This window comes from Varanus komodoensis, unplaced genomic scaffold (genome assembly GCF_004798865.1).
Source record: "Varanus komodoensis strain SLA01 unplaced genomic scaffold, ASM479886v1 scaffold16, whole genome shotgun sequence".
NCBI lineage: Eukaryota > Metazoa > Chordata > Lepidosauria > Squamata > Varanidae > Varanus > Varanus komodoensis.
In genome coordinates this window covers 6,776,497-6,791,001 of record NW_025335468.1, presented here as the reverse complement: position 1 = coordinate 6,791,001, position 14,505 = coordinate 6,776,497, and the positions used below count along the sequence as shown (strand labels likewise).

The following is a 14,505-nucleotide window of genomic DNA, read 5'->3' as shown; positions in this document are numbered from 1 at the left end:
AAGGGAGCCTGGGAGGTACCCACATGCTTGCTGCACCAGACTGGGGACCCCACAGTACAGGGCAAGATGAACCTGAGATTTGGCACCATATACTGTGGTCATCATTGCTCAGATTTTGGAAGCTTACCTATTATCAGAAGCACAGGAAATGAAATTAATCTAACATCTAACAATTCAGAAGGTGAAGTTTTTAAAAAGTGAGGAAATGGAACTACTAGGGTTTTAATCCTAATATTTAAAATACTTGCTCAAATTTTTGTTTCATCTTTTAAGTTGGATGAAAAGTCAGAATGCTCAAGAATTTGTAGCTTCACAGGACCTAGTGTATGATGACCTATAGACCATGAATACCTAAATTTAATAAGCAATGGCTTTGATACTTACCGTTTGAAAAGAATTCATTGTAAGTGGGAATACCATTAAAATCACCACAAAGCCCACAGGTCATATTGCTATATTTTTTATCCAGTTCCAGCTGAAATTACATAGGAGAAAGTTGATAAAAGTTAATAGACTCTCCACGATATATATTGAAAATATAAGACAGTAGCTGCACTAGATATACTAGAATACTTTCAATCAGTGTTATGTTTCAGCAATCTAATTCAAACTTAGTGGATAGAAAATTGGGGTTTCATTTGTGAGTCGCAGGCTCTATGCTATTCATAACAATTTAGTTTTCATACCTCGTAATATTCATAACACAAGCAGCTCTTTCTCCTAGACTTAAGCTTTGGAAAGAGAAGAAAACAAAACAAAAAGAAACCCACATGTACAGGTAAGGTTAAGCCTATAAAAATGAGATTTTACTAGAAAATGAACAATTAAGATAACAGGAGGCACCTCTTGCCAAGATGTGAATATGTTAAATATGTAATCCAAATGCATTTTCATCTTTTAAAACAGAGATCAAATTGCCAAGTGTGGAAACACAGTTTGGTCGCTTTCTTCAATTATATACCCACTACAAATAAGATTTCTCTGGGAAGTAAGAACTTGATTAGGAATAAAGAAGCATGACAGATATATGTGATTGTACACATACACCAAGTAACACGCACGAACATTTCACATCTTCAAGCCCAGTCTGAGAATATTAAATTAGAAACAGTTACTTAGGCTCAGTGATTACCGAGTTTATACAGCATGAAATGGCATGCAGAACGTGCATTTGCGGAAGGGTACGCTGCAAATATTCCACTCCCATAAACAGACACACACACACGGGGTGGAGGAATGTCAGTGGGCACATTTGTAATGTTGAAAGTGCATTGTAGGTGCATACACAAAATGGCTGTCATGAGTTGGGCCATGTCCCATTCATAAAATGGCTACTGTAGTGGGCATGTCTTGTTATAAAATGTTCATTTCCCAGAAGGCAAACTGGTGAAATTCAAAGAAAAGTAACTTGTCCACAAATTGGAGCACAAGACAGAGGTGGATTCTGAGCTCTTATGAAGATGGTGCTAGAGGGCAGCACTTCACATTGCAACATAACTGTCTCCCAGTTTTTAAAAAATCTTATATTAAGTAATATTAGGAAGGGACACACAGCCTGGCAGGTGCCAAGAGAAATATCTGTGGACACATTGCTGCCTATAGGTATAGTGGTACCTCGGCTCACGAACGCCTTGGTTCATGACCAAATCCGGTCACAAACAAAAATTTCATGAACATTTTGACTTGGGTCACGAACTCTGCATTGGGTGGCAACCAAGATCGCAGCCATCACCCGCCCCGCCTCGAGTTGGGAGATGACCATGATCGCAGTCACGTTCGTGCAGGGAAGACATTTGTGATCGCGGCTGTGCTGCGCTGCGTCCGTCTTTCCTGCAGGAGCATGCCCGTGCCAGGATTTCTTTGAGAAGTACCACCCCAATATAACTGTAATGAACAGAGTGTTGAATCTGATGAACGATAACGTGGTCTCTCTGGAGGGTTATGCAGTGCAGGAAAAAAGTGACTATAGACAGATTTTTCACCAAAATTGACCCTGCAGCTAAGAGACAAAGAAGAGAGAAAACCCCTGAAAGAGATCTCCCCAATGTCCTTCTGGAGGGGGACTCTCCCTCCAAACAATAACTCCCCCCCCCACCTGGGTTAGTGTTCTCCACTGTACTGTCCAATACTTTGTTGTTCTTTGTCACTTTGTTTCAAATTTTTCTGATTAAAAAAATATAGTTACAGAACGGATTAACCTTATTTACATTGAACCTTATGGGGAAATTTGACTTGGCTCACAACCAAAACTGGCTCACAACCACATTCGGAGGGGCCAGAATGGATTAACTTTATTTACATTGAATCTTATGGGGAAATTTGACTTGGTTCACAACCAATTTGGGTCACAACCAGAGTCGTGGAACAGATTAAGTTCGTGAGCCAAGGTACCACTGTACCAGAGACTTAAATTTATCACTTAATTTGTGCTTTCTCCTTTGTGTGTTCTCTTATATGCAAATAGCAAATTCTAGTTTTGCATGATGATGCCTGCATACTGAAATGGGGCTATTGAGGAACAGGTTCATGCTTGGGGAACCACAAGATTTGGAGGAAAAAATGTCTAGGAAAAAACCCTAAGCCAGTAAACCCAGTGAGGACCGAGTATGTGCAACAAACACAGAATGGTGGAGTTGTATAGGAAGGGGCAGAGGAATTGGGGGACAGGAGGGAATGAAACAGAGTATACCAAAAAAGAACTTTCTGACTGGATTGCTGAACAGTGCAACATTTTGCTTTATGTTTCTCATATAGGTACTCTATATCATCTAGCACTTACCATGATGCTGTCATTTTCATTCCACCATAAGCTTAGGCTCAGCTTGACGGTCACTTCAATATACATGGTAGATTTCTCAATGCTAAATCCAGATCCACTGTAAGGCAGCTCAACCCTGATGAAAAAGCACCAGAAATATTGAATGTGCCAGTCATGTCACAGTAATGCCAGGGTTCTCTAAGCAGTGAGGCATCCCAGGAGCAGAGCAGTTAGCCAAATTTACTTTCCTTTGGAAAGGAGCCCCTGAAGGCTTATGGGCATTTTGTTAGATTTATATTTATTTAGTAACAGAGAGGCTTATAGGTAGAAGCCCAGATCAAGCATTCCAACAGCAGTCCCCACCCACCACCATGTTTTCTGCTCTCAGATATTTATGGCGGCCTTTCCCACTGTAGGTCAATCCAGATGTTTTAGACTATAATTCCCAATCAGCATGATGGTAAGATATCTACGGAGCCCAAACCTGGCTCCCTGGAAGCCAAAACAGACTTTGCTTCAAATGTGTATGTAGCATTTTTAAATGTTTATTAATGAATAGGCAAAGAGGAGCCAATCCTGACTGAGATCCTAGCATAGAGGGCAAGGAGGTTGTTAAGATCCAGACTGGGGCCCTGAACCTATCCTAGAATGAACTGTAAAAGCACAACAGCTATATCCTGATTTCAGGTAATGGCTGTATCGCCAAATGGTCAATTTCTTTTTTCCTCCTATTCAGATGAGGAGAAATAGAAATATGTCCTATTTCCTGATCATCAGCTAGCCTTGTTTGTACCTGGCCCCTTCTTTGGCCCTTTTCAACTCTTCTATTTTATGATTTTATGATTCTAAGTCAATTCACACTGAAAGCCCAACCATTGGACTAACTATTAGGAAGAAGGGATGTCATAAAGCACTGTGATTTCGTGTTTTATTTGCACCTCTCTTCTCTCTGTTTTTATATCTGTACAGTAAAGAATAGTTTCTTCTGTTGCTTTCTTCATCATGAAGTGTTCATGATAGTCCTCATGTCTGAAAAGGACTTTGAAATGGATATATGTTTGAAAAGGATTTACTTTAAGGACAGAGACTGGTTTGTGATATTATATTTTCTTATTCAAATAAAAAAGGAAAAGAAGTGTAGAATCAACCAGAAAATGCAAAAATGCAGTCCTGTCTCACAAACTTCCCAAGATCACCCTGTACTTCATATTTTACACTTGTATGCAGCCTTTTAAATGTATTAAAACCATGGGTCTCCAGCAATGGTGAGGAAGAGCCACTTCTTTGCAGGCAGAAAAGAAGGCTGAGGGGAGATAGCATAGTACTTAACGAATATTTGAAAGGCTGTCCACAGAGGACCAGGATTTCTTCTCAGTCATGCTGGAATGCAGGACATGAACTAGTGTGCTAAAGTTACAGGAAGCCATTTTCCAGCTGAACATAGGAAGAAATGTCTGGGTGTTAGAGCAGTACTGCAATGGAAGCAATGGCCTAGCGGGGACAGGGGCTCTCACACGTTGGAGGCATTCAAGATGCAGTTGGGTAGTCATCTGGCAGGGATGCTTTAACCTGGAGATCTGCTCTGAGCAGCGGGTTGGACTTGATAGCCTTATAGGCCACTTCCAGATCTACTATTCTATGATTCTATGACACAATGTAGGCTTTTACTTTTATTTTACTACTAGGGATGCTGATATTAGCTGCCACTCTGTCAGACTTCCCTATGCCTTCTGAGACTATCTGGAATTCTCACTGTAGCTGGTAAGGGATAAATGATTCCTTCCCCCATATAGAGTTACCCATTAAAATGCAAAGTATTTTGGTGTGGCTTGGTCTTGAATAGGCAATTAGATCCATTCACTTCGTTAAAAAAGCCACTGCGTGGAGGGAAAACTGCTTGAACTGGTCTGCCATATGGATCAACACAGCTGCCTGAATTTTGGGACTCTCCCTGGGGGTGTGCCTACAGGGACTCTCATACTGAGTGCCAACATATTTACAATAATATTACTGGTCTTTGGCCATTTGAACCACTTTTTTTCTTGAGTTAACACTTAACACATCTGCAGAACAAAATACAAAGAGTCTCATGTGAATTTGGGATTTGAACTTGCACAGCATTCAATGTTTAGCACACAGAACTATAATATTACCTTTCACTGTTCACCAAGATGAGATTCTTTTCCAGTTTAATGTCCACTCCATTTATCCGAATGGTGATATAGCTGATAGCAATAGCGCTTCCTACCCCGGAACGCCTGATCTGGATGTTAAAGTCCTCAAATGCAGCTTTGCAATGTGAGGCAAAGATATAGTTGCAGGTCCCAGGGAAATTATAGATGTCCCCATCAAATGTCTTGAAGTGAAAGTGGCCCCAGGTGCTACAGACCTGCCCATTGTGAGCCGGGTTGAAGGCTGTGAATTCACAAAAGTTTGTAAACCTATATTGTACATGTTCTAGATTGATGTCAAAAGTGTTTTTGCTGCTTATATTTTGATATGCTTTAAAAAAATTAATGCTCTTTAGGCTGTGTTTAAGGGTACAAGTCTCTCAAGCTGGGGTATAAGATATAAACAAAATATACAATGCATATTTAGTAAAATACTGTGCACACAGATTGCACCAGTAAAACATACAACCCACAGATTATGAAAAGAACAGTGAAAACAAGCAGGTCTTCAGGCTTGATTGAATGAGACCTAATTAATTAACCTGATTGAATGAGACCTAATTAATTTCTAATGGAATCAGATTCCAGAGGTGCAGAGCCACCACCAAAGGGCCCCCCTGACCTATTCTGTCTGCTCTTGGCAGCAATTAAGTGAGAAGAATCTTGGCCAATGCCAGCAGTTTCTGGGCATGCTAGTATGGGAGAAGGTAGTTATCCCTCCCCCCCACCCCCAACTTAAGGTGTTAAAGCTTAAAACAAGCACTTTAAATTGTACTCGGAAATGCATTTACAATCAGTGTTATTTCATTTTCCTGTTTCCAGAACAATATCTTTGCATATAGCCCATGTGGGCGACAATCTTATGGCAGCTAAATAGCATTTGAGGAACTATAGGACTCTGGGATTGGAATTCCATCCCTTCACTCATCCTTCACAGCAAGCAGTGGCTGGTCTCTGAGGTCAGAAAAATGACCTTGGAAGGTGGCAAAAAACAAAACAAACCCCAAAACCCACACCAGGGAGCAGAGGAGACTAGAAAGGCCAGTATGTAAGGTATACTGATAATACTGTAATACTAGAACCTGGCGTCATCCCATTACTCTGAACAGCAAGGGATTCAGGACAGATAAGACAAAGCACTTTTTCACACAGTTCATAGTTATATGGAATTCACTTCCACAGGTTAGAGAGATGGCCAGAAATTTGGATGGCTAGACTGGACAAATTCATGGAATAGAAGGAAATCAATGGCTACTAATTATGATGGCTATACATTACCTCCCATATTGAAGGCAGTATGCTTATGTATATTAATTGTTGGGGAACATAAGCAGGAAGGTGCTTTTGCATTCATGTCTGGCTGAACAATGGACTAGGAAGGATTTCGGTCGGTTTCAGCGTGGCACTTACATTACATTATTTGCTATATTTATATTCTGCCTTTTTTCCTTTCAAGGAACTCAAGGCAGCTTACATCAGTCTCCTCTTCCTGCTCTCAGTCTTACCCCACAAGAACCCTGTGAAGTCAGCTGGGCTGAGGGTCTGTGGCTGGCCCGAGTCACCTACTTGAGCTTCATGGCTGAGCAGGGACTAGAACCCAGATCACCTGAGTCCCAGTCCTACAGTCTTAACCACCACATCTCACCAGCTATTTATCTGTTTCTTAACTTTATTCATTCTGCTACTCTATGAGCATATCTGATAGATACAAGGGAATAATGGACAGGTCTTAACTTACATTTTATAACTGGTGCTGTTGGCAATGGTGGGATAATGGTCACCTTTCCAGATACTCCTTCTGTGCAAGAAACTGCAAACAAAGGGAGACAAAAAGCGTGCATGTTCATTTCTATGTTCAGGTTTGTGTATCGATTAATAGTTTTTAAAGCAGTGATGATCCCCATAGCCTATTACAGAAGCATCCTACTGAAAAGGTATAGGAAAATAGGAGAGAATGAGCAGGTTGACAGAAAATCTCACAACTCCCTTGCTATTGTTAATTTAATGAAATTATAAGTATCCTTTTTTCTGTCAATTTGTATCCTCAATGAACAGGCATTTTATATTTGCATAATCCAGGCAAATTTAAGTATTTATAATTCTGCTGATTCCAGTGGGAAAGTTAAGTGCATATTTAAGCTCTCCGACTGAGTCTAATGATATTTAAAAGTGCTTACATTGCAGGGCATATCTACAGTACAAAATATTGGTTTTTATATCAGTTTATGAGCTTCTCTACCTAAGTCATTTAACAGAGGCTTTACTGAAGCTGCTTCTTCCATTTTCTTTGTGTGACTGAGGATTATAGACTCCTTCATATGAGTGTATTCTTTTTCCTTCTGAGAGTTTGCCTCTCTGCCTTTCTATATGTTCCTTTATGCTTCATTATACAACACAAGCTGGCATCATATTATAGAGCAAAATGGCAAGAATATGCCAGGCTTGTGTAGAGAATAATGGTGCCATCCAGGAAAAAACTGGACTTCCCCTGCTTTAAAAAAAGCCATCAAATGGCTAGAAACATGGGACAATGATGATGTTGTAAAAAGCACTTGCAAACTTCCATGCATGAAGGATCACAAGCACACAATAAATGCTTCCTATAGAGAAGACCTAAATGTCTTGCTTTCCCCCTAAGTATCTTGGAAAGCATAGTTTAGTTACGTGCCAAGAAACCTGTGGTAGAGATTCTTTTCACTGCAGCCCTTTCTGAACTGCCCCTTGCATGACTCGAACTATACTGAGGATGCAGTGTAGCTATATTCCCAGGCAAGACTATGTTTATGCCAATGTGGGGAAAGCATATTTTCTCATCCAACTACAGCAAACACGAGTAAAAAAATAATCTAACTATGCTCAGTTGAAGACACTGTCAACAGACATTTTAAATGTGTGTCTTCCAAAATAATAAGGGTGTCTGACAAGTTTTGATTCCAGAGAGCTCTACCAGAACAAGAAATATTATATGGGAGGTAAAGTAAATATTAAACATAGCCTTTCTTCTAAAAATGAGTCATAACTTATGCTGATTACATTGTAAGTGACCTCAGTATCAAAAGATACTCCCCCGACATAACAACAATAACCACAACCCTGGATCTTATTCAGGCTATTGCAGAATTATATTGTTGGCGTCTTAGATCATAATAAAAAGAGACAACTTACCACCAGCCTTTGCAATAGCAAGCACTTCAGTCCTATTGTAAATTTTTGTAAACCACCCTGAGTTAAAGAAACACATATTGCTAGGAAGCCCTGCTGTTTTGAATAGAAGCTAATTCCAAGATAGTGGGGGGGGGGGGGGCAGGGTATTAGATTGCTAGTAAAAGTGGTAGTGTTTAATTATGAGGATTTGAGGTGATGAGACTTATCCCTGCCTGCAAATCTTACATCTGATAGTCTATATACTTCATAGAGGAGTTGGGTTGGTTGAGATGAATTACCATTTCTTCTTCCATATTTCTGACTACCTCACAAGTTCTAAGGCACCTGGGCACCAAAAAACACCATGCATTTAAATCTAGGTAAGGGCCCATGCCTATCAGGCACCCTTCAGAATGCAATTGATGCATCATTCATGGTTCCTAATCTGGCTCTAGTGCCCTTTGAAATGCAGTAGTATGGAGAATATTTGGGACCAAACAGGGGTTCTGATTTTTCTTCCAAAAATGCCCAGTATAGAGGAATTGCCTGAGTCTTTTCTGTACCATTGCTTAAGGCATAAACCTATGTATGTTTAGTCAGAAGTAACAGCAGCACTTGTTATGTGCAGTAATATTTCAATTTGGGGTGTGGGATCCTTTCACTTAAAAATAACACACATATATACACACACATCAGCATTTACACATCATATACATATGAACAAGACTGAAGAAGGGCAATAAAGAAAGATAGACAAGGAGAGACTGTTGTCTGCTTTAAATTTTATAGACTAGATGTATAATTAACTTTTAAAGTCTTGAGAAAATGTGGAATCATGTAGCTTGTCCAACAGACTTCTAAAGTATATAATGCAAACAAGTTATTTTGTTAAGAAGCTTATGTTTCTATAGAAATGAAAACCTTTCAAGGACAAGGACAATTATACTTTTGCATACAGTCCTCAAAGCTGTCATTCTCAAAATCTCACTAAATGATTTTGGCTTCAGGCATTATATAATTAAAATACCAATAAAATTCTGCAAGTCAATGCAAAAGCATTAAATATGTAACTGAAACAGTATTAAAATGGAGAAAAAAACTTACTGAAATTCAAACATTTGTATGGTTTGCACAACAGAATGAGTTATACTTTTGAAAGTGAATTAAGGATGCAGTCCTTTGGCTAGCAGGTGCTGTCTGGCTGGCCATAGGAAAAGTTGGAGTTCCTGCTGTGATCTTGCAAAAATCCCCTGAGGTCGCAGGGGAGACCTTTTCTTTGAGTGCCTTCTCTCTGCCCTTGCATCTGGCATGGTTCTTTCTGTGCTGTCTGCAGCTCTGAAGATGGAAAATGTCCTCATCCTCATAAACAGGAACAAAAGATGTAGATATCCAAAACCAGCCATTTATATCTTTTGTAAGACAGGGAAAGCCCGGTGAGATACCTGTAATCTTATCCGTGCCCAAAGCCTTCCAAGTACAGAGGGTTCTGGGCAGCTACATGGGATGGTACTTGAAGCTATCTAATTACATTGACTTTTTAAAAATCTGCAAAGCAAAGCAAAGGAGTTTTTACCTTTGTGTTGGATACAGCAGAACATTAGTAGAACAGCCCATAACAGCATCTTCAGCCCACCACCAAACCCCATCTTGAATGGGGTTTGGTACAGAGATAATCAGCCAAGTTCTGGCTGGAAGGACACGCTCACCTGTATTCTCAGAGTCTTATATAGCAGGAGATTTTGGCTATTTTCCCAGCTTGTTTGACAGGGTCTAACAAGGTGGGGCTGCAAGGATCTTAGTAGAAGGAGAGGTAAATAGAAGATGGTCTTCCAGTTCCTTGGTGACTGGCCAAACATGTTTATCTTTGGGGAGGTGTATTGTGTTTGCCAAGCTTCCATCTACTAAAGGAAATCAGAAATGAAAAGCAAAAAGGTAAGATTTCTTCTCCAGTAAAAGCCACTGAAGATCCTGGAAAAAAAGGGTCATGGATCTTTTGAGTCAGTATGTGGTTTTGTGAATGACAGGCAGGTCACTGTTCAGGATTCTGGTTACAGTTAAGTCATGCCCATCTCATCTGGCCACAGGCTCTTTCCTTGTTCTGAGAAGGATTGGAAGCTTTTCATGTATAAGAAACCACTATAATTTGAGAACTTCTATCGTGTTTCTGGGTAAATCCTCTGCAACAACAACCTTTTCATGTTGTGTTTTATTCCTTTTATTTTTGTTGTTTAGAGTTCTGAGATCTCTTTAGATGTGAAGTGAAATAGAAACATTTTAAATGAACAAAATAACTTACAGCCAAGGAAGATGTGAAAGGTTGATTTGGGCGGAAGAAACCCATCTCAGAAAACTGAAGTATAGGAAGAGATTTATTTTATTGGCAGAAATGTGAGAGAGAAGCAACTGTGCTCTGCAGCTCAAAAGGAAGGCACCCCAGGAGACAGAGAGATGCATACTATGGGATAGAAGAAGGGTGACAGAATGAACCGTGGGCCAAAGGGGAAAAGAGAATGCATGAGGCCTGGGTGTGAGGAAGAGATGGGTGGATGTGCTGTAGATAGAGGGAAGGGACTAATTACTTCTTGTACGTTTTACTGTATTTTATTGTGCTTTACTGTATTATTATTGTTGTTTGTAATAGATAAAATGCTATGGTTTTTATTATGTTTTATTGTGTTTTTATCAATGTGGTAAAAGGGCAGAGCGCAGTCTCTTGCTTCAAACATGAGCAGCATACAAACTTGGTAAGTGCACGTTTTTGACTCACACTAAGGCTAGTCCTGCCATTCTTTTATGCTTCCTCAGCCCAAAAATGGTTCCCAAAGTAGCTTACCATCCATCTGTGAAATAAGGCAATCCCTGCCCTCTGGGTTATATTTTGAAAAGATGTGACACACAAAGGGGATGGGGAGGGAAAAGGGGGGGGGGGAGGGATTTTCAGTATGGGACATGTTTCATTGATGATTTATTTATTTCATTCATTATTTATTTCCTGGGTTGGGCAGAGTGGTGTGGCCTAGAGCTCACTTCTGGAGCTTCCCCACAGGTGCATTTCGGTGGCCATGTTTTTGCATTTGGCGTAAAGCAGCGTGTACTGGAGCATGGCCCTGTGCCTATCTAGTCAAAGTGCAGCCCAACAGCGCTTGTCTAGTAGTACTATTCATTGTCATTCAAGTGGATAGAAATATTTGAAGCAAAACTTCATACTATCAGGTGCAAGTAACAGCTCCTGCTTATATTTAAAAAATGTACTTATATAAAGATCACATTAGTGCCAGAAAACCAATAAATACTGTTAGCAAAAAGGGGTATTTGTGAGTGAAGACATTTGAGCAAATATACCAACAAAGATTTTTTTTCGGCTCAGATGTTTTGGAGAGCCTCTATTTGCTTTTATTATTTATTGACTTTTGTAAAAATTGGTGGTTTTCATCTGGATATGGGACATTCTTTTCTTTCTAGGAATTTTGAGAAGTTTCACCCTGCCCCTTCTTTTTATGTTCTTTTTTTTTTCTTGGGGGAACATCTTTTCAGCGCTCACATGCATCAATGCTTTATAGTTTTAAGTGTGGATTAAGGAGAGGTCTTCCTGAGTATGTTAAGCGATAAAGAGCTGACAATCACAGCATGGTAGAAGAGATTCTCTCATAGTCTTAGGGTGCTTCAAGATACGGCTTTTACAATTGCCCAAATTCACTTTACACGGGGATTCAGACATCACCCACTTGCAGACCTTCTCTATTTCCCCACCCTTTTTTTTCTTTTTACACTAAGTTACTGCTAAGGTGGGAAAGATAGAATAGTTGCTGGCTGGAAATTGATGGGAGTGCCAGAATGTGTGTGTGTGTGTGTGTGTGTGTGTGTGTAAGATTGTGGCCCAAGTCAGGGCAGGGAGATGTCTGTGTAGCAACTTATTCTTCAAAATCTTGACTTCAGGCCATCAGCCATCATGAACAGGTTGTATTGTTCACTTTGTGGTTATGGTCTGAAAAGGTATAATTGCATGTGAAATAACTCAATTGTTTTCCCATAAAGTGTTTGTGATCTTGCAACTGTGCATTTTTTCATTTTGTATCCATTGTGCTCATTGTGTTTCGATGTCATTTTCTGATATCTAATGTCACTTAATCATATATAACTGTGAAACATATCGATGGCATCTTTTAAGAATTGCCTTTTGCTGGTAGGTGCTTACGCAGTCTGTTCAGGTGGGTGCAATATCGGTGTCCACTGCAGTGTGGTTTATGCCTCCTTTGGCTTCTCTGTTGCGTCACCAATGTACCAAACAGGTTCCTTTCCACTCTCTCAGCCCTGTCTGTGGGCATGGAGGAGATACACGGCATCCCATGGTGCTCCAGGTGATGCCTAGGGGAAATAAAATTACTCTGTAAATGTGTTTGAGTGTAAGTCCCACTGTATTCATTGGAATCCATTTATGAATAAACATGCATAGGATGCCATTACATTAAATGTTTTAAATGTGAAGCATTTGACTGTATTATAATATTTTACTATATGTAATTTACTATCTCTGTTTTGACAAACTTCGCAAAGTTTATATGTACTTGGGATCTTCATTTTATGCATGCAATTTTCTTAAAAGAGTCATGCACAAAGAGTAAAATTTCTGCCATTCTGCAAGAATTAGAATTGTAGTGTCATTGACACTTGCTGTTGTGAGTTAAATTATATTTTCTTGAAAAAAGCTCACTGTTAATATCTTGGAAACCATTGTATGCATAATATGCAGGTACAAACTGATGCTTAAAATTTTAAATATAGTTCAGATGCTGTTGTACTGACTAACATGAAAGTAGGAGGTAGGGCAAATGAAAATCTGTAATATTTGAAAACTAGACTTTTTTTTAAAAAAAAAAGGAAGTTTGGGATCTGCATCACTGAATTAATACAGAAGTAAGTCAACTTTGTTTTGGGGAGGGGAACAACAGATCTGCTTCTAAAAAGAAAGGAAGCAACAAGAAAAACAGGCAGAGACCCCCATGAATTGGGCAAAAACAACATCACCCCCCCCCCCAATAATTTCTGGATCTCACTGACTTCTGAATCACAAGTGATCACAGCATGTGTCAAGGTCAATAGTACCATCCATACTGTTCTTGTTTACCTGTCAGTAGCACAATGCACTAATACTTACAGTCTCTGCATAGTATTTGTATCCTCTTGTAAGCCAGCTGTGAACTGTTTTTGCAATATCCTTCCTCTGACAATGTAGATGCTTATCACTTGCTACAAAGAATGCTGTTGGCAGGAAGAGCTGGGAAACTCCTCTGTACGCAAGTAATAGTTCTAGTGACGAATGTGCATGTTTCTCTGGCCAGTTCAATATTTGGGAGTAACACTTGAACCATAGTTTGGTTCTGACCTCTGTGGGGTTACTAGAGGGTTGGATGAATGGCAAAGTGACCTACTGGGATAAGGAAGTGGCACCTTAGTCCCAAGAGTAATATGAAGAGATTGAGTAATATGGGGTGAACAAAAAGTTGCCTTAAGAGGTGTCTTTTCCTCACTGTTATGCTGAGGGCATGAGAAAACGTTAAAGTATGCAAAGTAAAGCATGCTTTAGGTTAAGCAGTAAACCTGATCTACAGGAGGAGGACCCAGCAAGGGCACAGGACGCACCAAACAAAACCCACTAAAACCTATGCCAGTGGCTGTTCAAACTCACCTTTGCTACAAGCCTGCTGGGAAGAGAAGAAGAATATTACTTGTGCTGTTTATTAATCTCTAAATTTTATTTCAAGCATATGTATTCCAGGTTCTAGGCACATAATCTTTCAAAGTGGGGTATGGAATTTGAAATCATACAATCTGAATACATTTGTATGTTGGACAATCAAAAAACAAAAGAACACACAAACAAAACCCATATATCCGAAAAGCCCGTGTGAGGCAAATAAAAAAGCCTTAAAGTTGCAATGAAAAGATAACCGAGATGGCACCAGCTGTACTTCCCTACAAAATGAGTTCAAAGTCAAGGACCCACAACCGAAAAGTACCAATCCTGGGTCACCCCCTAAGTTGTCTCAGATGGTTCTGGAACGCTCAGTAGGACCTCTAAATACCCAGTATCTTATTACCCAGGCAAATTCATTTGGAAAAAGATTATCCTTAAGTATCTTGATTCTTGTTTAGAGTTTTGATAGTTAAAAGTGGCAGCATGAATAAAACTGAGAAACAGAATGGAAGGCCCTGAAGCTGTTTCAGAACTGGTGAACAGTAGGCCTTATGTACCAACTCATGCCAGATGAGTGAGGACCTTTTCTCCTCTTCCTGCTTCCTCTTCCTCCTCCACAATGGACTTATAGCAACAAAACCAAGCCAAAAAAGCCTCACTTGGTTTTCAAGCACAGAGTGGCTTGCAAAACCCCATGGGAGAAAGCTCTGGTTAAGTCCTTTAGGGGACTTTTCAGA

At 39.8% G+C, this 14,505-nt stretch overlaps 1 protein-coding gene across 1 annotated transcript in view; it reads right to left on the bottom strand.

Moving 5' to 3' along the window:
- LOC123021370 (mucin-5B-like) overlaps positions 1 to 9,719 on the bottom strand; it is a 70,093-nt gene extending 60,374 nt beyond the window's left edge. The window contains exons 1-5 of the mRNA XM_044426082.1: positions 9,647 to 9,719; positions 6,668 to 6,739; positions 4,912 to 5,173; positions 2,780 to 2,894; positions 385 to 475 (exon numbers count right to left, since the gene is read on the bottom strand). Coding sequence (XP_044282017.1) covers positions 385 to 475; positions 2,780 to 2,894; positions 4,912 to 5,173; positions 6,668 to 6,739; positions 9,647 to 9,719 — 613 coding nt within the window. The remainder of the gene's footprint in view (positions 1 to 384; positions 476 to 2,779; positions 2,895 to 4,911; positions 5,174 to 6,667; positions 6,740 to 9,646) is intronic.
- Between the last annotated feature and the right edge of the window lie 4,786 nt (positions 9,720 to 14,505).